Source organism: Lichenostomus cassidix, unplaced genomic scaffold, assembly GCF_008360975.1.
Source record: "Lichenostomus cassidix isolate B80296 unplaced genomic scaffold, HeHo_3.0 HiC_scaffold_39, whole genome shotgun sequence".
NCBI lineage: Eukaryota > Metazoa > Chordata > Aves > Passeriformes > Meliphagidae > Lichenostomus > Lichenostomus cassidix.
In genome coordinates this window covers 1,284,740-1,311,993 of record NW_028147446.1, presented here as the reverse complement: position 1 = coordinate 1,311,993, position 27,254 = coordinate 1,284,740, and the positions used below count along the sequence as shown (strand labels likewise).

General features: G+C 47.4%; 4 protein-coding genes across 8 annotated transcripts in view; 2 read left to right on the top strand and 2 right to left on the bottom strand.

Moving 5' to 3' along the window:
• LOC146422667 (N-acetylmuramoyl-L-alanine amidase-like) overlaps positions 1–27,254 on the bottom strand; it is a 51,406-nt gene that overhangs the window by 16,870 nt on the left and 7,282 nt on the right. The window lies entirely within an intron of this gene.
• LOC146422669 (uncharacterized) lies at positions 2,990–5,072 on the bottom strand. Its single transcript, XM_085045777.1, has one exon. It carries the CDS (start codon positions 5,070–5,072, stop codon positions 2,997–2,999), a length of 2,076 nt encoding a protein of 691 aa, XP_084901903.1. The 3' UTR covers positions 2,990–2,996.
• LOC146422668 (retinol dehydrogenase 8-like) lies at positions 8,140–18,135 on the top strand. Its single transcript, XM_085046013.1, has 6 exons — positions 8,140–8,524; positions 10,794–10,955; positions 13,416–13,595; positions 15,101–15,194; positions 16,658–16,841; positions 17,909–18,135. Exons 1-6 carry the CDS (start codon positions 8,419–8,421, stop codon positions 18,131–18,133), a joined length of 951 nt encoding a protein of 316 aa, XP_084902139.1. The 5' UTR covers positions 8,140–8,418; the 3' UTR covers positions 18,134–18,135.
• The window catches only part of LOC146422665 (suppressor of SWI4 1 homolog), a 19,572-nt gene continuing 12,362 nt past the window's right edge, over positions 20,045–27,254 (top strand). For all 5 annotated transcript variants that reach the window (XM_085045945.1, XM_085045944.1, XM_085045943.1 and 2 more), the window contains exons 1-3: positions 20,045–20,132; positions 22,646–22,816; positions 25,720–25,821. In XM_085045945.1, the coding sequence (XP_084902071.1) occupies positions 20,115–20,132; positions 22,646–22,816; positions 25,720–25,821 (291 nt within the window). In that variant the 5' untranslated portion in view covers positions 20,045–20,114. The remainder of the gene's footprint in view (positions 20,133–22,645; positions 22,817–25,719; positions 25,822–27,254) is intronic.

Sequence of the window (27,254 nt, the reverse complement as noted above, 5' to 3'; positions counted from 1 at the left end):
AATTCTAGAAGAATAAAAACCACCAAACTCATTAAAAACCTTTAGATTAAATTTAAATTAATTAAAAACCTTGAAGAACATTCAGCAAAAAAAAAAAAAAAAAAAGCCCAATTTAGGCTCATTTTTCCCACCCAAAAATGGACAATAAATCATAATTTTCGGATATTTTAGAAATCCTTAATTTGGGGATTAATCAGCCAATCACATAGCCAGGTGATGACGTCATCCACCCCAAATTTATCACCCAAAATTCACCATTTTTAACATATTTTTGGGGCTCTGAAGCAGCAAAAAACTCAGATTTTCCACCCGAAATGAAGTTTTTTTTGGTCTAAAATGCAGGAAAAAGAGGTTTTTAGCATTTTTTTTTACAAAGTCTAAAACTACACAACAAAAAAAAAAAAGAATAAAAAATATTTTTTTTATCCTATTCAAATGAAAATATAAAAAATAGAATTAAAAAAAAATTTAAAAGGTCTGCTTTTATCAATGTAATTCCACCCAAATCTGGGTTTTTTTTAGTTTTACCTGAGTGCCACTTTTACCAAGATTCAAAAAACAGAAATGCAAATAAAAAATTAGTAAAATTAAAATGAATAATAAAAATAGAACAAAAAAATTCTATGTTTGAAGACGAAATGAAATTAAAAGAATTAAATGATAACAAAATATAAAATAAAAGTAGAATAAAGTCCTTACAGGCTCAAAGGCAGAAATAAAAATAAAAGTTAAATACAATAATAAAAAATAGGGTAAAAACTCCTCTTTCAAAGGCAGACATAATGTAAGTAAAATGAGAAGGGCTAAAAATACAGCATAAAATTTCATGAACTTAAGAGAACAGAGGAATGAAATAAAGAAAAAAAAAATAGAATAAAAATTCCTACTTGAAAGGCAGAAATAGAAACAAAAAAATTAAATAGAATAATAAAAAATAGAATAAAAAATCCTCTTTCAAAGGCAGAAATAGAAATAAAAAAATAAAATACAATAATAAAATAGAATAAAAATTCCTACTTGAAAGGCAGAAATAGAAATAAAAAAATAAAATAGAATAATAAAAAATAGAATAAAAATTCCTGTTTCAAAGGCACAAATAGAAATTAAAAAATAAAATACAATAATAAAAAATAGAATAAAAAATTCCTGTTTCAAAGGCACAAACAGAAATAAAAAAATAAAATAGAATAATAAAAAAATAGAATAAAAATTCCTATTTGAAAGGCACAAATAGAAATTAAAAAATTAAATAGAATAATAAAAAATAGAATAAAAATTCCCATTTGAAAGGCAGAAATAGAAATAAAAAAATAAAATAGAATAATAAAAAATAGAATACAAATTCCTATTTGAAAGGCAGAAATAGAAATAAAAAAATAAAATGGAATAATAAAAAAATAGAATAAAATAGAAAAAAATTAGAAAATTAAAAAAGAAAAAATCAAAACCAGAATAAAATAATTTCTGTTTCTGCAAGAGCTCAACATCCACTCGGATGAGAGGAAAAAAATCTTTTTTTTTGGAAGAATTTCTCGTTTTCTCCAAAAATTTGGGTTTTTTTCCCCAAACCATCCCTATTTGGCTGCGAAAAATTTGACAGAGAGAATGAAAAAAATGGATTTAGGTTGGAAAAAAACTCCAAATCCATCCAGCTTGAAGAGGCAAAAAATGAGATTTTTTTTGGGATTGAAAGATAACAAAAATGAGATTTTTTGGGGGTTGAAAGATGACAAAAAATGAGATTTTTTTGGGATTGAAAGATAACAAAAAATGAGATTTTTTTGGGATTGAAAGAAAATGAGATTTCTTTGGGATTGAAAGAAAATGAGATTTTTTTGGGGTCGAAAGACAACAAAAAATGAGATTTTTTTGGGGGATTGAAAGAAAATGAGATATTTCTGGGATTGAAAGACAACAAAAAATGAGATTTTTTGGGGCTCAAAATACGAGAAAAAAAGATTTTTTGGGGGGATTGAAAGAAAATTATATTTTTTTGAGATCGAAAGATGACAAAAAATGAGATTTTTTTTTGGGAATTGAAAGAAAATGAGATTTTTCTGGGGATCAAAAGACAACAAAAAATGAGATTTTTTTGGGGATTGAAAGACAACAAAAAATGAGATTTTTTTTTGGGAATTGAAAGAAAATTAGATTTTTCTGGGGATCGAAAGATGACAAAAAATGAGATTTTTTTGGGGGATTGAAAGAAAATGAGATTTTTTTGGGGATGATCAAAAGACGACAAAAAATGAGATTTTTTTGGGGATTGAAAGATAACAAGAGGCAAAAAATGAGATTTTTTGGAATTCATTTTTTTGGGGGATTGAAAGAAAAAGACTTTTCTGGGATTGAGAGAAAATGAGATTTTTTTGGGGATCAAAAGATGATAAAAAATGAGATTTTTTTTGGAGGATTGAAAGAAAAATATTTTTTTGGGGCTCGAAAGACGACAAAAAATGAGATTTTTTGGGGATTGAAAGAAAATGAGATTTTTTTGGGGAGGATCAAAAGACGACAAAAAATGAGATTTTTTTGGAGATTGAAAGATGACAAAAAATGAGATTTTTTGGGATCAAAAGACGACAAAAAATGAGATTTTTTTGGAATTGAAAGAAAATGAGATTTTTTTGGGGATCGAAAGACGACAAAAAATGAGATTTTTTGGGATCAAAAGACGATAAAAAATGAGATTTTTTTGGGGATTGAAAGATGACAAAAAATTGAGATTTTTTGGGATCAAAAGACGACAAAAAAATGAGATTTTTTTTTCCTGGGGATCGAAAGAAACTGAGATTTTTTGGGGATCAAAAGATGAGAAAAAAATGAGATTTTTTTTTTCTTTTTTTTGGAATTGAAAGAAAATGAGATTTCTTTTCTGGAGATCGAAAGAAAATTAGACTTTTTTTCATCAAAACACAACAAAAAATCAGATTTTTTCGCGCTCAAAAACCACTCAAACCTCACCCAACCCCCCAAAACCCCCCAAAATTCTCCCCCTACCCATGAATTTTCCGATGCCTGCTCAAATCCGAGCTGCGGGCGAACTCCTTCCCGCATTTCTCACATTTATAGGGTTTTTCCCCGGTGTGAATCCGCTGATGTTTTTTTAGGCTCGAGCTGTGCCGAAACCCCACCCGGCAATAGGAACAGCGGAAAGGTTTTTCCTCCGTGTGAACTCTCAGGTGCAACACCAAATTCGAGGTGCTTTTGAACCTTTTCTCGCATTTTTCGCACTTATAGGGTTTTTCCCCGCTGTGGTTCCTGCGGTGGGAAATCAGGTGGGAATTCCTGCGGAAGGTTTTGCCGCATTCCTCACATTTATGGGGTTTTTCCCCGCTGTGGAGCATCCCGTGGCGAGTTAAAACACTTCTGTCCTTAAAGCTTTTCCCGCAATCCTTACATTTATAGGGTTTTTCCCCGGTGTGGATCCTCCGGTGGGTTATTAGGGTGGAATTTTCGGTAAAACTCTCCCCGCACTCGGGACATTTATAGGGTTTTTCCCCGGTGTGGATCCTGCGGTGGACAACGAGTTTGGAGCCGTGGCTGAATTTTTTCCCACATTCCGCACACTCGTAGGGTTTTTCCCCGCTGTGGCTCCGCTGGTGGATCACCAAGCTGGATTTCCAGGTGAAGCTTTTCCCACACTGGGCACATTTATAGGGTTTTTCCCCGCTGTGGATTTTCCTGTGGACGAGCAGGTTGGAGCTCCGGCTGAAGGTTTTCCCGCAATCCTCACATTTGTAGGGTTTTTCCCCGGTGTGGATCCTTTTGTGGACTTTGAGCTCAGAGCTCTCGCTGAAGCCTTTCCCACACTCCCCACATTTATAGGGTCGCTCCCCAGTGTGGCTCCTCATGTGCACGATCAGGTGGGAACTCCTGGTGAAGGTTTTCCCACATTTCCCACAGTCGTAGGGTCTTTCCCCGGTGTGGATCCGGTGGTGGATCATCAGGCTGGAGCTCCGGCTGAAGCTTTTCCCACATTTCGGGCACTTGTGGGGTTTTTCCCCGCTGTGGATCTTCCTGTGGACGAGCAGGTTGGAGCTCCGGCTGAAGGTTTTCCCGCAATCCTCACATTTATAGGGTTTTTCCCCGGTGTGGATCCTTTTGTGGACTTTGAGCTCAGAGCTTTCAATAAATCTCTTCCCACACTCCCCACATTTATAGGGTTTTTCTCCCGTGTGGGTTCGCTGGTGGATAATCAGGTGGGAGCTCCGGGTGTAGCTTTTCCCACATTTCCCACATTTATAGGGTCTTTCCCCGGTGTGGATCCTCCGGTGGATCAGCAGACCAGACCTCCGGGTGAAGCTTTTCCCACATTTCGGGCATTTGTGGGGTTCTTGCAGCTCCTCAGGGATCCCCAGCTCGGAGCTCTGTGACTTTTCCTTCTCGGAGCTCCGCAGCTTTTCCTTCTCGGAGCTCCGCGGGCTGCGTGTGCAGCTCCTCCGGCGCTTTACCTCCTCGGAGCTCCGCGAATTTTCCTCCTCGGAGCTCCGTGACTTTTCCTTCTCGGAGCTCCGTGACTTTTCCTTCTCGGAGCTCCGCCGCTTTTCCTCCTCGGAGCTCCGCGGGCTGCGTGTGCAGCTCCTCCGGCGCTTTACCTCCTCGGAGCTCCGCGAATCTTCCTCCTCGGAGCTCTGCGACTTTTCCTTCTCGGAGCTCCGCGGGCTGAGCGTGAAGCTCCTCCGCGGCTTTTCCTTCTCGGAGCTCCGCGGGCTGAGCGCAGAGCTGCTCCGGGGCTTTTCCTTCTCGGAGCTCCGCAGCTTTTCCTTCTCGGAGCTCCGCGGGCTGCGTGTGCAGCTTCTCCGGCGCTTTACCTCCTCGGAGCTCCGCCAATTTTCCTCCTCGGAGCTCTGCGACTTTTCCTTCTCGGAGCTCCCCGGGCTGCGTGTGCAGCTCCTCCTCGTGCAGCTCCTCCGGGGCTTTTCCTCCTCGGAGCTCCACGGCTTTTCCTCGGAGGTCTGTGACTTTTCCTTCTCGGAGCTCCGCAGCTTTTCCTTCTCGGAGCTCCGCGGGCTGCGTGTGCAGCTCATCCCCGCGCGGCGTCTCCGCGGCTTTTCCTCCTCCTCCTGCATGGACTGAGGTTTGGGATGGGCAATCCTGGTTTTGGGGGAAAACAGGAGGTTTGGGATGGAAATCCTGGTTTTGTGGGAAAACAGGAGGTTTGGGATGGGAAAACAAGAGGTTTGGGGTGGAAATCCTGGTTTTGGGGGAAAACAAGCGGTTTGGGATGGGAAAACAAGAGGTTTGGGGTGGAAATCCCGGGTTTGGGGGAAAACAGGAGGTTTTTGCAATCCTTGTTTTGGGGGAAAACAAGAGGTTTGGGATGGAAATCCTGGTTTTTTGGGGAAAACAAGAGGTTTAGGATGCACAATCCCGGTCTGGGACCTCCCGGCGATCCCCAGCCCCGATCTCTCCCCGCCGTATCGATCCCGGCCGATCGATGGATCGATCGCTCGCCACGTGGCCTCCCCGAGATGCCCCCTGGGCCACTTTGGGGTCCCGAGAGACCCCACAAAACCCTCCCGGAGCCCCGCGATGGGTTTGGGGCGAGCTGCCCCTGCTGCTCACCTGCGGGATGGATTTTGGGAGCTGCGGCTGAGCGAGCGGAGCGGAGCTGAGCTGCTGGTGGAGCTCCGCCTCTTCCTCCTCTTCCTCCTCCTCCTCTTCCTCGTCCTCCTCCTCCTCTCCCTGCCGCTCCGCCTTTCCCCTTTTCCTCCTCCTCCTCCTCCTCGCTCCTTTCCCTGCTCCTCCTCTCCCCGGCGCTCCTCCTGCGGCACTGGGAGCGATACTGGGAGCACTGGGAAGGGAATTGGGAACGCTGGGAGCGAAACTGGGAGCGATACTGGGAGCACTGGGAAGGGAATTGGGAACGCTGGGAGCGAAACTGGGAGCGATACTGGGAGCACTGGGAAGGGAATTGGGAACGCTGGGAGCGAAACTGGGAGCGATACTGGGAGCACTGGGAAGGGAATTGGGAACGCTGGGAGCGAAACTGGGAGCCATACTGAGAACAGTGGGAAGTAATTGGGAGCACTGGGAGGTAATTGGGAGCTCTGGGAGCGATAGTGGGAGCGCTGGGAGCGATACTGGGAGGGAACTGGGAGCACTGGGAGGGAATTGGGAGCGCTGGGAGCGATACTGGGAGCACTGGGAGGTAATTGGGAGCGCTGGGAGCGATACTGGGAGCGCTGGGAGCGATAATGGGAGGGAACTGGGAGCACTGGGAGGGAATTGGGAGCGATACTGGGAGCGCTGGGGGGGAATTGGGAGAGCTGGAAGCGATACTGGGAGCACTGGGAAGGAATTGGGAGCGCTGGGAGCCATGCTGGGAACAGTGGGCAGTAATTGGGAGGGCTGGGAGGGATACTGGGAGCACTGGGAGGGAATTGGGAACTTTGGGAGCGATACTGGGACCGCTGGGTGCGATACTGGGAGCGATACTGGGAGCGCTGGGAGAGATACTGGGAGCACTGGGAGAGATACTGGGAGCGCTGGGAGCGATACTGGGAGCGCTGGGAGGGAATTGGGAACGCTGGCAGCGATACTGGGAGCCGTACTGAGAACAGTGGGAAGTAATTGGGAGCACTGGGAGCGATACTGGGAGCACTGGGAAGGAACTGGGATCACGATCCCCCCAGTTTGGCTCTAACTGGGAGCACTGGGACGGAACAGCGGCTGCGAGCTGGCCGAACCCAGTGGGCGTGGTTATGCAAATAGATCTGTTCCCCGCCCGGTGATTGGCGGGCGCGGGTGGGCGTGGTTATGCAAATAAAGCGTTCCCTCTGCGCGCAGTGCATTGTGGGCGCCGATGGTTATGCAAATCGATTGCGGCTGCGCTCGCTGATTGGTGGGAGTGGGCGGGGTTATGCAAATTTAGTGTTAACCGCGCGGTGGTTTGTGGGAACGCCGGGGATGATTTCCCGGGGGATCGAGGAGTTCTCGGAGCTCCGGCTGGGGGTCCCGGTGCTCGGTACCGGAGCTCGGATCCCGATTTTGGGATCCCGGTGTCCGGTTTGGGGATCCCAGTGTCCGGTTTGGGGGTCCCTGTGCCCTGTTTGGGAACCCCGGTGTCCGGTTTGGGGATCCCGGTGTCCTGTTTGGGATCCCGGTGTCCGGTTTGGGGGTCCCGGTGTCCGGTTTGGGGATCCCGGTGCTCGGTACCAGAGCTCGGATCCCGATTTTGGGATAGCAGTGTCCGGTTGGGGATCCCAGTGCCCGGTTTTGGGATCCCGGTGTCCCGTTTTGAGCTCCCGGTGTCCCGTTTTGGGGTCCCGGTGTCCGCTTTTAGGGTCTCAATGCCGGTACCGATCCCAGTCCCGATCCCAATGCCAGTACTGATCCCAGTGCCGGTCCCAATCCCAGCCCCGATCCCAATGTCCGTCCCGGTCTCAGTCCCGCCCCACGTGAGGCTGATCCCGGTCCCGATCCCGATCCCGATCCCAGTCCCGCCCCACGGGGACACTGATCCCAATCCCGATCCCAATTCCAGTCTTGGTCGCGGTCGCGGTCGCGCCCCACGTGAGCGTTGATCCCAATTCCATCCCACGTGGGCACTGATCCCATGATCCCAATCCCAATTCCGTCCCACAGGGCCACTGATCCCAATCCTGATCCCAATTCCGCTCCCGGTCCCGATCCCAGTCCCAGTCCCGCCCCACATTGGTGCCGATCCCACTCCCGACCCCAAATCCGCCCCACATTGGTGCCGATCCCACTCCCGACCCCAAATGCGCCCCACGTGAGGCTAATCCCAATCCCGATCCCAAATCCGCCCCACATGAGGCTGATCCCGATCCCGACCCCAAATCCGCCCCACATGAGGCTGATCCCGATCCCAATCCCGTCCCACACTGCCCCCAATCCCAATCAATCCCATCCCCCGTGAGATTAATCCCAATCCCGATCCCAATTCCTGCCCTGTCCCACGTGAGGTTCATCCCGGTCCCGACCCCAAATCCGCCCCACGTGAGCTGATCCCAATCCCGGTCCTGACCCCAAATCCGCCACAGGTGAGGTTTATCCCAACCCCGATCCCAATCCCAGTCCCGCCCCACCCTGGCCACGATCCCAATCCCGGTCCCGACCCCAAATCCGCCCCACGTGGGGTTTATCCCAATCCCAATTCCGCCCCACGTGAGGCTGATCCCAATCCCGATCCCAATCCCAGTCCCGCCCCACGCTGACCCTGATCCCAATCCCGGTCCCGACCCCAAATCCGCCCCACGTGAGCCGATCCCACTCGCGGTCCTGACCCCAAATCCGCCCCACGTGAGCTGATCCCAATCCCAATCCCGGTCCCCGTCCCGCCCCACGCTGGCCCTGATCCCACTCGCGGTCCTGACCCCAAATCCGCCCCACGTGAGCTGATCCCACTCCCGATCCCAATCCCGTTAAGCGCTTAGCCGCGCTGTCACCGCCATGGCCTCTGCCCCGAGCCGCACTGTCCTTGTCACCGGCTGCTCCTCGGGCATCGGCCTGGCGCTGGCCGTGCGACTCGCCAGGGACCCGCAGCGCCGCTACCTGGGTGAGGGGACACCGCCGGGGGACACCGGATTGTCCCCAAGGGGGGTGACACCGGGAGGGTGAGGGGAACACACCGGGATTGTCCCCAGAGCGGGAGGGACAGCGGGATTGTCCCCGAGAGGGAAGGGGAGACACCGGCATTGTCCCCAAGGTGGGAGGGGAGACACCTGGGACTGTCCCCAAATCGGAGGGGACACGGGATTGTCCCCAAGGAGGGGGAAAAAACACCGGGATTGTCCCCAGAGCGGGTGGGACACCGGGAGGGTGATGGGGACACACCTGGGATTGTCCCCGGAGCGGGAGGGACAGCGGGATTGTCCCCGAGAGGGAAGGGGAAACACCAGGATTGTCCCGCAGCGCCGCTACCTGGGTGAGGGGACACTGGGGATTGTCCCCAAAGCCGGAGGGACGCCGGGGACTGTCCCCAAAGCGGGGGGACAGCTGGGATTGACCCCAAAGCGGGGGGGACACGCCGGGAGGGTGAGGGAGCCGCTACCTGGGTGAGGGGACACCGGGGATTGTCCCCAAAGAGGGAGGGACAGCTGGGATTGTCCCCAAGAGGAGTGGGACAGCTGAGATTGTCCCTAAAGCCGGAGGGACACGGGATTGTCCCCAGAGCGGGAGGGACACAGCGGGATTGTCCCCGAGAGGGAAGGGGAGACACCGGGATTGTCCCCAAGGTGGGAGGGGAGACACCTGGGACTGTCCCCAAAGCGGGAGGGACACCGGGGATTGTCCCCAAATCGGAAGGGACACGAGATTGTCCCCAAGGAGAGGGTAAAAGCCACCGGGATTGTCCCCAAAGCGGGAGGGACACCGGGAGGGTGATGGGGACACACCTGGGATTGTCCCCAAAGGCGCTACCTGGGTGAGGGGACACCGCCGGGGGACACCGGATTGTCCCCAAGGGGGGTGACACCGGGAGGGTGAGGGGAACACCCCGGGATTGTCCCCAAAGCGGGAGGGTGACACCGGCATTGTCCCCAAAATGAGGGAGGACACTGGGATTGTCCCCAAACCGAGGGAAACGCCTAGGATTGTCCCCAAATCGGAAGGAGGTCCCTGATGGATTTTTGGGTCCCTGACGGGTTTTCGGGATCCCTAAGGGACATTTTTGGGGGAATTTTCAGGATCCCTAAAGGATTTTTTGGGGGAATTTTCAGATTCCCTATGGGATTTTTTGGGGGAATTTTCAGACTCCCTGTGGGATTTTTGGGGGAATTTTCAGACTCCCTAAGGGATTTTTTGGTGGGATTTTCGGGATCCCTAAGGTTTTTTTTGGGGCATTTTTGGTGGGATTTTCAGGCTCCCTAGTGGGTTTTTTTGACCCCTAATGGGTTTTTGGGGTTTCTGACTATTTTTTGGGGTTTCTGCCTGTTTTTTGGGGTGTCCCCAGTCCTGGCCACCACGCCGGACCGGTCCCGGCAATTTTTTTGGGATCCCTAAAGGGTTTTTTGGTGGGATTTTTTGTGGGATTTTTGGGCTCCCTAGTGGGTTTTTTTGACCCCTAACGGGTTTTTGGGGTTTCTGATTATTTTTTGGGGTTTCTGACCGTTTTTTGCGGTCTTTTTGGGCTGTCCCCAGTGCTGGCCACCATGCGGGACCTGTCCTGGCAGTTTTTTGGGGTTTTTTGGGGCATTTTTTGTGGGATTTTCGGGCTCCCTAGTGGGTTTTTTGACCCCTAACGGATTTATGGGATCCCTAACATGTTTTTGGGGTCGCTGCCTGTTTTTGGGCTGTCCCCAGTGCTGGCCACCATGCAGGACCTGTCCTGGCAGTTTTTTGGGCTCCTTTTCGGATTTTTTGGGGCATTTTTGTGGGATTTTCGGGCTCCCTAGTGGGTTTTTTGACCCCTAACGGGCTTTTGGGGTTTCTGACTATTTTTTGGGGTTTCTGACTGCTTTTTGGGGTCTTTTTCGGGGTGTCCCCAGTCCTGGCCACCATGCGGGACCTGTCCTGGCAGTTTTTTTGGGTTTTTTTGGGGCATTTTTTGGGGGATTTTCAAACTCCCTAGTGGGTTTTTTGGGGTTTCTGCCTATATTTTGGGGTTTCTGACTGCTTTTTGGGGTTTCTGACCGTTTTTTGGGGTCTTTTTTGGGGTGTCCCCACTCCTGGCCACCATGCGGGACCTGGCAGTTTTTTGGGTTCCTTTTGGGATTTTTTGGGGCATTTTTGTGGGAATTTCGGGCTCCCCGAGGATTTTTTTGGGTCCCTGATGGAGTTTTGGGGTTTCTGACCGTTTTTTGGGGTGTTTTCCGGGCTGTCCCCAGTGCTGGCCACCATGCGGGACCTGTCGCGCCGCGGTGCCCTGGAAGCGGCGGCCGGAGCCACCCTGGGTGACACCCTGCAGATCCTGCGGCTCGATGTCACCAGCGACAGCTCGGTGGCGGAGTGCCTGGGGGGAGTGCCGGGGGGCAGAGTGGATGTCGTGGGTGAGATTTTGGGGCTTTTTTGGGGGTTTTGGGGTGGATTTGGGGGGTTTGGGGGAGTGCCGGGGGCAGAGTGGATGTGGTGGGTGAGGAGATTTGGGGTTTTTTGGGGTTTTTGGGGTTTTGGGGGATTTTTGGGGGGTTTGGGGTGGATTTGGGGGATTTGGGGAGTGCCGGGACAGAGTGGATGTCGTGGGTGAGGAGATTTGGGGTTTCTTTTGGGTTTTGGGGGATTTGGGGATTTGGGGAGTGCCGGGGGGCAGAGTGGATGTCGTGGGTGAGGAGATTTGGGGTTTTTGGGGGATTTTGGGGTGGATTTGGGGTTTTGGGGTGGATTTGGGGTTTGGGGGAGTGCCGGGGGCAGAGTGGATGTCGTGTGTGAGATTTTGGGGGTTTTAAAATTTGGGGGTTTTTGGGATTTTGGGGGATTTGGGGATTTGAGGGAGTGCCGGGGCAGAGTGGATGTCGTGGTAAAGCGATTTGGGGTTTTTTGGGGTTTTTGGTGTTTGGGTGGATTTGGGGGATTTGGGTGAGTGACGGGGGGGCAGAGTGGATGTCATGGGTGAGGAGATTTGGGGTTTTTTGGGGTTTTTGGGGTTTTAGGGTGGATTTGGGGGTTTTGGGGAGTGCCGGGGGACAGAGTGGATGTCGTGGGTGAGGAGATTTGGGGTTTTTGGGGTTTTTGGGGTTTTGGGGTGGATTTGGGGGCTTTGGGGGAGTGCCGGGGGGCAGAGTGGATGTCGTGGGTGAGGAGATTTGGGGGATTTTGGGGTGAATTTGGGGTTTTTTTGGGATTTGGGGTGGATTTAGGTGGTTTTGGGGTGGATTTAACATCTTTTAGGGGGATTTTTGGTGTTTTTTGAGGGGATTTTTGGTGTTTTGGGATGGATTTGGGTGATCTGGGGGGCAGAGTGGATGTCGTGGGTGAGATTTTGGGTTTTTTTGGGGTTTTTGGGGTGGATTTGGGGTTTTGGGATGGATTTCGATCGATTTTTCTGGGATTTTTAGCGGGTTTTTTTGGGTTTGGTGTATTTTGGGGTGGATTTGGGATTTTTTTAGGATTCCCCTGATTTCCCCCCATTCTCCCCCAGTGAACAACGCCGCGGTGGGGCTGAATTTTGGGATTTCAGGGTGGATTTTAAGTGGATTTTATGGGATTTTGTGGGGTTTTGAGCTAATTTTGTGGGATTTTTAACGGGTTTTTTGGGTTTGGTGTATTTCGGGGTGGATTTGGGATTTTTTTTAGGATTCCCCTGATTGTCCCCTCGTTCTCCCCCAGTGAACAACGCCGGGGTGGGGCTGGTGGGGCTGAATTTTGGGGTTTCTGGGTGGATTTTGAGCAAATTTTGTGGGGCTTAAATGGATTTTGGGGGATTTTCGGGGGATTTTGTGATGTTTTGGGTGCATTTGTAGGGTTTAGGGGCATTTGGTGGGGTTTTGGGTGGATTTTGAGCAAATTTTGTGGGGTTTTGAGATAATTTTGTGGGATTTTGAACTGATTTTGTGGGATTTTTAACGGGTTTTTCTGGGTTTGGTGTATTTCGGGGTGGATTTGGGATTTTTTTAGGATTTCCCTGATTGTCCCCCATTCTCCCCCAGTGAACAACGCCGGGGTGGGGCTGAATTTTGGGATTTCTGGGTGGATTTTGAGTGAATTTTTTTGGATTTTTTGGGGGTTTAAATGGATTTTGTGGGATTTTCGGGGGATTTTGTGATGTTTGGGGTACATTTGTAGGGTTTGGGGGGATTTTGTGGGGTTTTGACTGGATTTTGGGACTTTTTGAACAGATTTGGTGGGGTTTTGGGTGGATTTTGAGCGAATTTTGTGGGATTTTTAACGGGTTTTTTTTTGGTTTTGTGTATTTTGGGGTGGATTTGGGATTTTTTTAGGATTCCCCTGTTTGTCCCTCATTCTCCCCCAGTGAACAACGCCGGGGTGGGACTGAATTTTGGGATTTCTGGGTGGATTTTGAACGGATTTTGTAGGATTTTTAACGGATTTTATGGGATTTTTTTGGGATTTTAATGGGGTTTTTTAGGTTTGGTGTATTTCGGGGTGGATTTGGGATTTTTTTAGGATTCCCCTGATTGTCCCCCCGTTCCCCCACAGTGAACAACGCCGGGGTGGGACTGGTGGGGCTGAATTTTGGGATTTCTGGGTGGATTTTAAGTGGATTTTATGGGATTTTTGTGGGATTTTTAACGGGTTTTTTTGGGTTCGGTGTATTTTGGGGTGGATTTGGGATTTTTTTAGGATTCCCCTGATTGTCCCTCATTCCCCCGCAGTGAACAACGCCGGGGTGGGGCTGGTGGGGCTGAATTTTGGGATTTCTGGGTGGATTTTATGGGATTTTTTTGGGATTTTTGTGGGATTTTTAGCGGATTTTTTTGGGTTCGGTGTATTTTGGGGTGGATTTGGGATTTTTTTAGGATTCCCCTGATTGTCCCCCCGTTCCCCCGCAGTGAACAACGCCGGGGTGGGGCTGGTGGGACCCCTGGAGAGCGCCTCGGGGGCTCAGGTGCAGAAGGTGTTTGACACCAACGTCTTTGGGGTTCTGCGCTTGGCGCAGGCGCTGCTGCCCCAGATGAAGCAGAGGCGCAGTGGGCACTTCGTGGTGGTCAGCAGCGTCATGGGGCTGCAGGGTGAGACCCCAAAAACCCCATAAAAAACCCTAAAACCTCGAAAACCCCATAGAGTTTACAAAAACCCCATAGAGATACTGAAATCCTAAAAGAAATTCCAAAAACCCCATAGATACCCCATAGAAATCCCAATGAAACCCCAAAGGGCACATCGTGGTGGTCAGCAGCGTCATGGGGCTGCAGGGTGAGACCCCAAAAAAACCCTAAATCCATCCCCGGGACCCCAAAAACCCCAAAAAACCCCCAAAAACCCCATAGAGATACTGAAATCTTAATAGAAATGGTAAAATCCTAATAGAAATCCCATAGAAATCCCAATGAAACCCCAAAGGGCACATCGTGGTGGTCAGCATTGTCATGGGGCTGCAGGGTGAGACCCCAAAAACAACCCTAAAACCCTGAAAACCCCATAGAGATAAAAAAAAACCCCATAGAGATACTGAAATCCTAATAGAAATGGTAAAATCCTAATAGAAACCCCAAAGGGCACATGGTGGTGGTCAGCAGTGTCATGGGGATGCAGGGTGAGACCCCAAAAACCCCATAAAAAACCCTAAAATCCTTATAGAAACTCTAAAAACCCCATAGAGATACCAAAATCCTAACAGAAACTGTGAAATCCTAATAGAAATGGTAAGATCCTAATAGAAATCCTAATAGAAATCCCATAGAAATCCCATAGAAATCCCATAGAGACCCCAAAGGGCACATGGTGATGGTCAGCAGCGTCATGGGGCTGCAGGGTGAGACCCCAAAAAAACCCTAAATCCATCCCTGGGACCCCAAAAACCCCTAAATCCATCCCCGGGACCCCAAAAAAACCCCAAAAAACCCTAAATCCATCCCTGGGACCCCAAAAAAACCCCAAAAAACCCCTAAATCCATCCCTGGGACCCCAAAAACCCCTAAATCCATCCCCGGAACCCCAAAAAAACCCCTAAATCCATCCCCGGGACCCCAAAAAAACCCCCAAAAAACCCTAAATCCATCCCTGGGACCCCAAAAAAACCCCAAAAAACCCTAAATCCATCCCTGGGACCCCAAAAACCCCATAGAGATACTGAAATCCTAATAGAAACAGCTCCAAAATCCCAAATTTTTTGGGGATTCAGACCCCAAACTCCTCCAAAATCCCCCCAAAAATTTTGGGGTTTCCCGGGGGTGATTTTTAACCCTTTCCTTCCCCTCCCGGATTGACTTTTAACCCTTTCTGACCCTAAAAATTGCCCTAAAAACCCTCTTTGGAGCTCCCAAAATTCTCCAAAATCCCAAATTTTTTGGGGATTCAGACCCCAAACTCCCCAAAAATCCCCAAAATTTTTTTGGGGTTTCTCGGGGGTGATTTTTAACCCTTTCCTTCCCCTCCCGGATTGATTTTTAACCCTTTCCGACCCCAAAACCAGCTCCCCGGAGTTCCCAAAATGCTCCAAAATCCCAAATTTTTTTGGGAATTCAGACCCCAAACTCCTCCCAAATCCCTCAAAATTTTTTGGGATTTTCCCCAGGGGTTGTTTTCAACGACATCTACGCTGCGTCCAAATTCGCCGTGGAGGGACTTTGTGAGAGTTTGGCTGTGCAGCTGCTGCAGTTTAACATCTTGTGAGTTGAAAAATCCCCAAAATCGACCCAAAAAATCCCGGAAATTATCCCCAAAAATCCAGGAAATTGCCCTAAAAAAAATCTCGGAAATCGTCCCCAAAAAATCCGCAGAATCGACCCAAAAATCCCCGAAATAATCCCCAAAAAATCTCCAGAAATCATCCCAAAAAATCCCGGAAATCATTCCAAAAAAATCCCGGAAATCATCCCAAAAAATCCTGGAAATCATCCCAAAAAATATCAAAAATCGCCCTTAAAAATACTGGAAATCATTCCCAAAAAATTCCCAGAATCGACCCAAAAATACCAGAAATCATCTCCAAAAAATCCGGGAAATAATTCCCAAAAAATTCCAGAAATCATCCCAAAAAATCCCCAGAATCGACCCAAAAATCCCGGAAATAATCCCCCAAAAATCCCCAGAAATCATCCCCAAAAATCCAGGAAATTGCCCAAAAAAATCTCGGAAATCATCCCAAAAATCCCGGAAATAATTCCCAAAAAATCCCGGAAATCATTCCCAAAAAATACTGGAAATAATTCCCAAAAAATCCTCAGAATCGACCCAAAAATCCCGGAAATCATCTCCAAAAAATCCCGGAAATAATTCCCAAAAAATCCCAGAAATCATCCCCAAAAATCCCGGAAATAATCCCCAAAAAATCCCGGAAAGCATCCCAAATAAATCTTCAGAATCATCTCAAAAAATCCCAGAAATCATCCCAAAAAATCCTCCAAATCATCCCAAAAAATATCAAAAATCGCCCTTAAAAATACTGGAAATCATTCCCAAAAAATCCCCAGAATCGACCCAAAAATACCAGAAATCATCTCCAAAAAATCCGGGAAATAATTCCCAAAAAATCCCGGAAATAATCCCCAAAAATTCCCAAAAAATCCCCAAAAATCCCCAAAAAACCCCCCAAACCCCCAAACCCCAAAAAATCCCAGAAGCCCTTAAAACCCCGAAAACCAACCCCAAAAAATCAGAAAAACCGGGAAAAAAATCCCCAAAAAATCAGAAAAAAACCCCAAAAAATCCCCAAAAAATCCCCAAAAAAATCCCAAAAAAATTTTTTAAAAATCCCCCAAAACCTCCAAACCCCAAAAAAAATCCCAGTAACCCTTAAAACCCCGAAAAAAACCCCAAAAAAATCAGAAAAAACTGAAAAAAGAACCCGAAAAAATCAGAAAAAACCCCAAAAATCCCCAAAAAACCCCCAAAAATCCCCCAAAAAATCCCCAAAAATTTTTTAAAAATCCCCCAAAACCCCCCAAAAATCCCAAAAAATCCCAGAACCCTTAAAACCCCAAAAACCTACCCAAAAAAAATCAGAAAAACCCGAAAAATCCCGAAAAAAATCAGAAAAAACCCAAAAAATCCCCAAAAAAATCACAAAAAATTTTTAAAAAATCCCCCAAAACCCCCAAAAATCCCAAAAAAATCCCCCAAATCCCCTCAGCGTGACGATGGTGGAGCCGGGCCCGGTGAACACGGAATTCGAGCGGAAAGTGCTGCAGGAAGTGGAAAAATCGGAATTTCCCGGAACGGATCCGGAAACTCTGCGCTACTTCCGGGAAGTTTACCTGCCGGCCTCGCGCCAGGTGTTCGACACCTTCGGCCAGAGCCCCGAGCTGGTGGCCCAGGTGGGAATTTGGGGAATTTGGGAATTTTTTGGGAATTTTTTGGGATTTTTTGGGGATTTTTTGGGAATTTTTTGGGATTTTTTCTCATTTTTTGGGGAATTTTGAGGCATTTTTGTTCAAATTCACCTGGAATTTGTCACCTTCGGCCAGAGCCTCGAGCTGGTGGCCCAGGTGGGAATTTGGGAATTTTTGGGAATTTTTGGGGAATTTTTTGGGATTTTTGGGGATTTTTGGGGAATTTTTGGGGTTTTTTTTTGGCTTTTAAGGGGATTTTTGGGGGTTTTTTTGAGCATTTTAGTGTCCTCATCTCACCTGGGATTTGTCACCTTTGGCCAGAGCCCTGAGCAGGTGGCCCAGGTGGGAATTTGGGAATTTTGGGAATTTTTTGGGGATTTTTTGGGGATTTTTTGGGGATTTTTTGGGGATTTTTTGGGAATTTTTGGGGAATTTTTTGGGAATTTTTTTGGGAAATTTTTGGGGAATTTTTTGGGGGGTTTTATAAACCTTTATTTGGGTTTTTGGGGTTTCCGGGTGGAGTTTTTTGGGTTTCTAGGTAGGATTTTTGTGTTTTCTGGGTGAGTTTTTTTGGGGTTTTTTTTGGAGTTTCTAAGTGGGTTTTTGGTGAATTTTTGGGGTTTCTGAGCGAATTTTCGATGTTTTTTAGTTGGGTTTTTTGGGATTTTTTTGTGGGATTTTTACCAAATTTGGGATTTTTCCCCCCCAGGCCATCATGGATATGATCAGCTCCCCCCTTCCCCATTCCTGGGCGGATTTTTGGGGTTTTCTGGGTGAATTTTTGGAGTTTCTGAGCGAATTTTCGATATTTCTCGGTAGTTTTTTAGTGGGTTTTTTGGGATTTTTTGTGGGATTTTCACCAAATTTCGGGATTTTCTCCCCCAGGCCATCATGGACGTCATCAGCTCGCCCCTTCCCCCGTTCCTGGGTGGGATTTTGGGTTTTCTGGTTAAATTTTTTCAGTTTCTGAGCGAATTTTCGATGGTTTTTAGTGGGGTTTTTTGGGATTTTTTGTGGGATTTTCACCAAATTTCAGGATTTCCCCTCCCCAGGCCATCATGGACGTCATCAGCTCGCCCCGCCCGCCCTTCCGCTCGCCCACCAACCCTCTCTACTCGCCCCTGCTCGCGCTGCGCTTCGCCGACCCTCGTGGGGATTTGGGGATTCGAACCTTCCACCGGCTGCTGTGGGATCTCGGACCCGTTTTTAGGGTCAGCCTGGCGGCGCTGCGCTGCCTCACCTGCCGCTGCTGCCAGCGCCGCGTCACCCCCGTGTGACCCCAAAAATATAAACCCGAATTTGGGAGGTGCGGGGGTGTTGCGGGGCTGAATTTGGGGGGTTTGGGGGGAATTAGGAGTGAATTTGGGGAGATTTTAGGGGTTTTGGGGGTTTTAGGGTGATTTTAGGGTGAATTAGGGGTGATTTTGGGGATTTTGGGGTGAATTTGGGGGTTTTGGGGTGATTTTGGGGTGATTTTAGGGTGATTTTGGGGATTTTTGGAGTGAATTGAGGTGATTTGGGGATGATTTTAGGGTACTTTTGGGGTGAATTTTGGGGTTTTGGGGTGATTTTGGGGTGATTTTGGAGTGATTTTAGGGTGAATTTGGGGTGATTTTGGGGTTTTGGGGTGATTTTGGGGATTTTTGGGGTGAATTGAGGTGATTTGGGGAGGATTTTAGGGTGATTTTGGGGGTTTTGGGGTGATTTTGGGGTGATTTTGGGGTTTTGGGGGTTTTGAGGTGATTTTGGACTGAAGTGATTTTGGAGTGAATTTGGGGTGAATTGAGGTGATTTTAGGGTGATTTTGGGGTGAATTGAGGTGATTTTGGGGTGAATCAATGTGATTTTGGGGTTTTGAAGTGATTTTGGACTGAATTGAGGTGATTTTGGAGTGATTTTGGGGTGAATTGAGGTGATTTTAGGGTGAATTTGGGGTGAATCAATGTGAATTTGGGGTGATTTTGGGGGTTTTGGGGTGATTTTGGGCTGAATTGAGGTGATTTTGGGATGATTTTTGGGATTTTTGGGGTGAGTTGAGGTGATTTTAGGGTGAATTTGGGGTGATTTTGGGGGTTTTGGGGTGATTTTGGGGTGAATTCAGGGGTTTTGAGGTGATTTTGGGGTGATTTTAGGGTGAATTTGGGGGGAATCAATGTGAATTTGGGGTGAATTGAGGTGGTTTTGAGGTGATGTTAGGGTGATTTTGGGGTGATTTTAGGGCGAATTTGGGGTGAATCGGGGTGATTTTGGGGGTTTGAGGTGATTTTGGACTGAATTGAGGTGATTTTGGGGTGAATTGAGGTGATTTTGGAGTGAATTTGGGGTGAATCGAGGAGGTTTTGGGGTTTTGAGGTGATTTTGGGATGATTTTTGGGGTGATTTTGGGGTGAATTAGGGGGGTTTTGGAGGCTGAATTCGTATTTTTGGAATGATTTTTGGGGTGATTTGGGGGTTTTGGGGGCTGAATTTCTATTTTTGGGATGATTTTTGGGTTATTTCAGGTTATTTCGGGTTATTTTGGGGTGAATCAATGTGATTTTGGGGTTTTGGGGTGATTTTGAGGTGATTTTGGGGAGAATTTGGGGTGAATCGAGGTGATTTTGGGGTGAATTAGGGTTTTGGAGTGATTTGGGGGGTTTTGGGGTAAATTTAAGGTTTTTTGGGGGAGGGAATTTAGGGGATTTTTTTTTTTTTAATTTGGGGTGTTTGAGGGGATTTTTTGGCAGGAATTTTGGGGGATATTTTTGGGGGAATTTGGGGGATTTTTTGGCTGGAATTTGGGAGATTTTTGGGGGAAATTTTGGATTTTTTTGGGGAAAATTTCGGGTGTCCCACCTAATCCTGGGTGGCTCAGGTATCTCACCTTATCAGGATGATCCCCAAAAACGGGTGGAGCTCTCGGGAATCCTTAATTTGGGGGAATTTTGGGGAAATTTTGGGGATTTTTTTGGGAATTTTGGAGGATTTTGGGTCTTTCTGCCCCACCTGGGGGGTTTTTCGCATTCTCCATTAAAACTCTAACTCCCCAAATTCGCCTCCTCTCTCTCAATGTCTCGCCGAGAATTTTGGGATCGCTGGGGAGATTTTTTTTGGGGAAATCCCAAAATTTTGGGAAGGGGGGGGTGGGAACAGCAAAACGGGCGGAACTCATTTCCGGGGAAACGCTTCGCGCCCGGAGCGACCGGAAGTAACACACCGGAAGTGGCCGGAAGGTTGAGGGAACACCGGAAGTGGCAGAAGCCACGTGGAGGAGCCGCGATGGGGAAAGCCGGAAAGGTCGGGAGAGAAAAAATGGGGAAAAAATGGGAAAAATTGGGAAAAATCGGGAAAAATCAGAGGGAAATCGGGAATAATCGGGGTGGGGAGTGGGGAGAGTTCCGAATTCCCAAATTTTGGGGGTTTCAGCCGCTCCGGAGGGGAAAAAATGGCGATTTTGTGGTTGGGAATTCCCAAAATTTGGGGAATTTTCCCAGAATTTGCCCCATAATTTGGGAATTCCCAAATTTCGGGAATCTGCGCTTCCCCTTTCCCGGGAAAATCGGGATGGGGGGTTCGGGAATTCCCGGATTTTTGGGGTTTCCGGTTCGTTTTGGGGGGAAAAATGAGGATTTTTGGGGTTTCGGGATTTTTGGGGATTTGGTGGAAATTTGGAATTCACAGATTTTCGGGAATTTTTCCTTCTTTTTTTTGCCGGGAAATCGGGATCGGGAGGCTTTGAATTCCCGGATTTTGGGATCTCCGCTCTCCCTCGGGGAGGAAATTCGGGATTAGGGAATTTTTTAATTCCCAAAATTTGGGATTTCTGGCTTTTCTGGGGTGAAATAATGAGGATTTCAAGCTTTGGGATCTCAGAATTTTTGGGATTTCGGGCTCTGGGATCTCTCCCGCTGGAATTTTGGGATTTTTTTCTGTTGGAATTCCCAGATTTTGGGATTTTTCCTGGAGAAAAATGAGGATTAGGGAATTTTTAATTCCCAAAATTCTGGATTTCTGGCTTTTCTGGGGTGAAATAATGAGGATTTAAAGCTTTGAGATCCCAGAATTTTTGGGATTTCGGGCTCTGGGATCTCTCCCCCTGCAATTTCGGGATTTTCCCTGCCGGAATTCCCAGATTTTGGGATTTTTCCTGGAGAAAAATCAGGATTAGGGAATTTTTAATTCCCAAATTTTGGGGTTTTTGGTGCTCTTTGAGTCAAATAATGAGGATTTAAGGCTTTGGGATCTCAGAATTTTTGGGATTTTGGGCTCTGGGATCTCTCCCGGTGGAATCTCAGGATTTTGGCTGCCGGAATTCCCAGGTTTTGGGATCTCCATTTCCCATCCAGGAGGAAATTTGGGATCAGGGAATTCCCAAAATTCTGGATTTTTGGCTCTTTTTGGGTCAAACAAAGGGGAATTAAGGCTTTGGGATCTCAGAATTTTTGGGATTTCGGGCTCTGGGCTCTCTCCCACTGGAATCCCAGGATTTTCCCTGCCGGAATTCCCAAATTTTGGGATTTTTCCTGGAGAAAAATGAGGATAAGGGAATTTTTAATTCCCAAATTTTTGGGTTTTCGGTGCTCTTTGAGCCAAACAAAGGGGATTTAAAGCTTTGGAATCTCAGAATTTTAGGGATTTTGGAGTCTGGGATCTCTCCCACTAGAATTTTGGGGGTTTGCCTGTTGGAATTCCCAAATTTTGGGATTTTTCCTGGAGAAAAATCAGGAATTAGGGAATTTTTAATTCCCAAAATTCTGGATTTCTGGCTTTTCTGGGGTGAAATAATGAGGATTTGAAGCTTTGGGATCTCAGAATTTTTGGGATTTTGGGGTCTGGGATCTCTCCCGCTGGAATTTTGGGATTTTCCCTGCCGGAATTCCCAAATTTTGGGATTTTTCCTGGAGAAAAATCGGGATAAGGGAACTTTTAATTCCCGAAATTTGGGGTTTTTGGTGCTCCTTGAGTCAAATCATGATGATTTAAGGCTTTGGGGTCTCAGAATTTTTGGGATTTCGGGCTCTGGGTTCTCTCCCACTGCAATCCCGGGATTTCCCTGCCAGAATTCCCAAATTTTGGGATTTTTCCTGGAGAAAAATCAGGAATTAGGGAATTTTTCATTCCCAAAATTCTGGATTTCTGGCTTTTCTGGGGTGAAATAATGAGGATTTGAAGCTTTGGGATCTCGGAACTTTTGGGATTTCGGGCTCTGGGATCTCTCCCGCTGGAATTTCGGGATTTCCCCTGCCGGAATTCCCAGATTTTGAGATCAGGGAATTTTTTAATTTCCCGAAATTTGGGGTTTTTGGTGCTCCTTGAGCCAAACAAAGGGGATTTCAAGCTTTGGGATCTCAGAATTTTTGGGATTTCAGGCTCTGGGATCTCTCCCGGTGGAATCTCAGGATTTTGGCTGCCGGAATTCCCAGGTTTTGGGATCTCCATTTCCCATCCAGGAGGAAATTCTGGATCAGGGAATTTTTGACTTCCCAAAATTCTGGATTTCTGGCCTTTCTGGGGTGAAACAAAGCGGTATAAAGCTTTGCAATCCCAGAATTTTTGGGATTTCGGGCTCAGGGATTTCTCCCGCTGGAATTTTGGGATTTTCCCTGCCGGAATTCCCAAATTTCAGGATCAGGGAAATTTTTAATTCCCAAAATTCTGGATTTCTGGCTTTTCTGAGGTCAAACAAAGGGGATTTCAAGCTTTGGGATACCAGAGTTTTTGGGATTTCAGGCTCTGGGATCTCTCCCACTGGAATTTCGGGATTTCCCCTGCCGGAATTCCCAAATTTTGGGTTTTTTCCCCCAATCCAGAGCCGGCACCAGCGGCGGCAGCGCGCTCAGGCCAGGCAGAGGAGCGAGCAGCAGTTCAGCTCCGTGCCGCACTGCTTCGTGTTCCCCTGGGGGAGAACCGGCAGGAGTGTCCGGATACTGGGGAAGGATCTCCGGAGAGTTCTAGAACCTTACACTGCCAGGAACCTGCAGGTGACACTGCTGGGGACATTGCTGGGGACATTGGGGACAGAGACAGGGACATTTGGGACATTGGGGACACTGCTTCGTGTTCCCATGGGGGAGAGCTGGGAGGAACATCCGGATACTGGGGAAGGACCTGAGGAGAGTTCTGGAACCCTACACTGCCAGGAACCTGCAGGTGACACTGCTGGGGACATTGGGGACATTGGGGATGTTGATTGGGGACATATGGGACATTGGGGACACTGCTTCGTGTTCCCCTGGGGGAGAACCGGCAGGAGTGTCCGGATACTGGGGAAGGATCTCTGGAGGGTTCTGGAGCCTTACACTGCCAGGAACCTGCAGGTGACACTGCTGGGGACATTGCTGGGGACATTGGGGACAGAGACAGGGACATTTGGGACATTGGGACACTGCTTCGTGTTCCCCTGGGGCAGAGCTGGGAGGAGTGTCCGGATACTGGGGGGGGATCTGAGGAGAGTGCTGGAACCTTACACTGCCAGGAACCTGCAGGTGACACTGGGGGGGACATTGGGGACATTGGGGATGTTGATTGGGGACATTTGGGACACTGGGGACACTGCTTCGTGTTCCCCTGGGGGAGAACCGGCAGGAACGTCCGGATACTGGGGAAGGACCTGAGGAGGGTGCTGGAGCCTTACACTGCCAGGAACCTGCAGGTGACACTGGGGGGACACTGCTGGGGACATTGGGGACACTGACTGGGGACACTGAGGATACTGGGGACAGAGACAGGGACATTTGGGACATTGGGGACACTGCTTCGTGTTCCCCTGGGGGAGAGCCGGGAGGAACATCCGGATACTGGGGAAGGACCTGAGGAGGGTGCTGGAGCCTTACAGTGCCAGGAACCTGCAGGTGACACTGCTGGGGACATTGTTGGGGACACTGCTGGGGACACTGCTGGGGACACTGGGGACAGTGGGATTGAGGATACTGGGGTTGGGGACACTGGGGACACAGAACATCCGGATACTGGGGAAGGACCTGAGGAGGGTGCTGGAGCCTTACACTGCCAGGAACCTGCAGGTGACACTGCTGGGGACACTGCTGGGGACAGAGACAGGGACATTGGGGACATTGGGGATACTGGGATTGGGGACACTGGGGACATTGGGGAGAGCAGGGAGGAACATCCGGATACTGGGGAAGGATCTCCGGAGGGTTCTGGAACCTTATACAGCCAGGAACCTGCAGGTGACACTGCTGGGGACACTGGGGACAGTGACTGGGGACATTGGGCATACTGGGGATACTGGGACTGGGGACATTGGGGACATTGGGGAAAAGCTGGGAGGATCTGGATCCTGGGAAAAGACCTGAGGAGGGTCCTGGAACCTTACACTGCCAGGAACTTGCAGGTGACACTGGGGGGACATTGTTGGGGACACTGGGGACACTGGGGACATTGGGGACATTGGGGACAGAGACAGGGACATTGGGATTGGGATTTCCCTCAGGAATTTTTGGATATTCAAGGTTTTCCCTCAGGAATTTTGGGGTTTCCAAGGATTTCCCTCAGGAATTTTGGGATTTTTCCCCAGAATTCCAGGATTTCCCTCAAGAATTTCAGGATTTCCCCCAGAATTTTGGGATTTCCCAACTAATGTCACGATTTTTCCCAGAAATTTTAGTATTTCCTCAAGAATTTTGGGATTTTTCCCAGAATTTCAGGATTTCCCCCAAGAATTTCAAGATTTCTCCAGGAATGTCACATTTTTTCCCAGGAATTTTAGGATTTCCTCAAGAATTTCAGGATTTTTCCCCAGAATTTTGGGATTTCCCCAGAAATTTCAGGATTTCCCTCAAGAATTTTGGGATTTTTCCCTCAAGAATTTTGGGATTTCCCTCAGGAATTTCAGGATTTCCCTCAAGAATTTTGGGATTCCCTCAGGAATTTTTGGGTTTCCCAGGATTTCCCTCAGGAATTTCGGGATTTCCTCAGAAATTTCAGGATTTCCCTCAAGAATTTTGGGATTTTTCCCAGAAATTTCAGGGTTTTCTCATGAATTTCGGGATTTTCCTCAGGAATTTCAGGATTTCCCCCAAGAATTTCGGGATTTTTCCCAGAAATTTCAGGATTTCCCTCAGGAATTTCGGGATTTTCCCCCAGAATTTCAGGATTTTTCCCTCAAGAATTTTGGGATTTCCCTCAGGAATTTCGGGATTTCCCTCAGGAATTTTTGGGTTTCCCAGGATTTCCCTCAAGAATTTCGGGATTTTTCCCCAGAATTTTGGGATTTCCCCAGAAATTTCAGGATTTCCCTCAAGAATTTCAGGATTTTTCCCCAGAAATTTTGGGATTTCCCCAGAATTTTGGGATTTCCCCCAAGAATTTCAGGATTTTTCCCTCAGGAATTTTGGGATTTCCCTCAAGAATTTTCGGATTTCCCTCAGGAATTTTTGGGTTTCCCAGGATTTCTTCCCAGAATTTCAGGATTTCCCTCAGGAATTTCAGGATTTTTCCCCAGAAATTTCAGGATTTCCCTCTAGAATTTCAGGAGATTTCCCCAGAAATTTTGGGATTTCCCTCAGGAATTTCGGGATTTTTCTCAGGAATTTCAGGATTTCCCCCAAGAATTTCAGGATTTTTCCCTCAAGAATTTTGGGATTTCCCTCAGGAATTTCGGGGATTTTCCTCAAGAATTTTGGGATTTTTCCCAGAAATTTCAGGTTTTTCTCATGAATTTCGGGATTTCCCTCAGGAATTTCAGGATTTCCCTTAAGAATTTCAGGATTTCCCCCAAGAATTTCGGGATTTTTCCCAGAAATTTCAGGATTTCCCTCAAGAATTTCGGGATTTTCCCCAGAAACTTTGGGATTTTTCTCAGGAATTTCAGGATTTCCCCAGAAATTTCGGGATTTCCCTGAGGACTTTTAGGATTTTCCAGGTGAGGAGGAGCAATTCCCTGCGGGATCTGGTTGCCATCGCAGGACCTTTGGGAGTCACTCAGTTCCTGGTGCTCAGCAAGTCCCAATCCGGAGTCAACCTGGTGAGAATTCCGGGAATTTCGGGAATTATTTTGGGAATTTTTTGGGAATTTTTTGGGAATTTTTGGGGGATTTTTTGGGGAATTCCCAGACCCAGAGGATGAAGGAATTTTTCCGTGAGGTTTGATCTGTGATCATCTCAAAGTAAACGCTCTGATGGGTCTGAAATTTGGGATTTTGGGATCAGAAATTTGGGATTTTGGGATCAGAAATTTGGGATTTGGGGTTGGAAATTTGGGATTTTGGGATGGGAAATTCGGGATTTTGGAATGGGAAATTTGGGATTTAGGAAACTTGGGATTTGGCATTGGAAATTTGGGATTTTGGCATTTGGGAAATTCGGAAATTTGGGATTTTGGGGTTTGGGAAATTCGGAAATTTGGGAAATTCAGAAATTTGGGATTTTGGCATTTGGGAAATTGGGAAATTTGGGATTTGGGGAATTTGGGATTTGGGAAATTCGGAAATTTGGGATTTTGGGAAATTCGGAAATTTGGGAAATTTGGGATTTTGGGGGATTTGGGATTTTGGGAAATTTGGGATTTGGGGTTGGAAATTCCGGATTTTGGGATGGGAAATTCGGGATTTGGGAAATTGGGGATTTTTGGGGGAATTTTCCGGGATTTTTCTGGGATTTTTCCAGGATTTTTCTGGGATTTTTCCAGGAGTTTCCAGGATTTTTTGGGGGGATTTTTCTGACATTTTTCTGAGATTTTTCTCGGGATTTTCCCAGGATGTTTTTGGGTTTTTTTCCCAACAATTTCCTGGGGTTTTCCTGGTGTTTCCTGGGTTATTTTCCACGATTTTTCTGGGATTTTTCCTAGCTTTTCCCCAGGATTTTTCCAGGATTTTCCCAGGATTTTTTGGGGGATTTGTTTTTGGGATTTTTCTGAGATTTTTCTCGGGATTTTCCTGGAGTTTTTCCATGATTTTTCTTGGGATTTTCCTGAGTTTTTTTCCAGGATTTTTGGGGGTTTTTTTCCCAGGATTTTTCTGGGATTTTTTCAGGATTTTCTGAGATTTTTCCAGGATTTTTCTGGGATTTTTGGGGGATTTTTCCAGGATTTTCCTGGTATTTTCCATGATTTTTTGGGGGATTTTTCTGGTATTTTTTCTGGAATTTTTCCGGGATTTTTCTGGGGGGATTTTTCAAAGATTTTTCCCAGGATTTTCCTAGGATTTTTTTGGGGTATTTTTCTGGGATTTTTCCGAGATTTTTCTCGGGATTTTTCCAGGATTTTCCCAGGATTTTTTGGGGGATTTTCCCTGGCTTTTTTCCAGGATTTTTCCCAAGGCTTTTCTGGGATTTTCCTGGGGTTTTTCCGAGATTTTTCCGGGACTCTCCTGGTATTTTCCAGGATTTTCCCAGGATTTTTTGGGGGGGATCTTCCCAGGATTTTTCTCAGATTTTTGGGGGGTTTTTCAGGGATTTTTT

Excerpts from the sequence above, each read along its gene's own strand:
- LOC146422669 (XM_085045777.1), bottom strand. The coding sequence starts at position 5,072 with ATGCAGGAGGAGGAGGAAAAGCCGCGGAGACGCCGCGCGGGGATGAGC.
- LOC146422668 (XM_085046013.1), top strand. The coding sequence starts at position 8,419 with ATGGCCTCTGCCCCGAGCCGCACTGTCCTTGTCACCGGCTGCTCCTCG. Across the intron at positions 8,525-10,793 it reads CCCGCAGCGCCGCTACCTGG|TGCTGGCCACCATGCGGGAC; the intron begins GTGAGGGGACAC and ends GGCTGTCCCCAG. Across the intron at positions 10,956-13,415 it reads GGGCAGAGTGGATGTCGTGG|TGAACAACGCCGGGGTGGGG; the intron begins GTGAGATTTTGG and ends GTTCCCCCGCAG.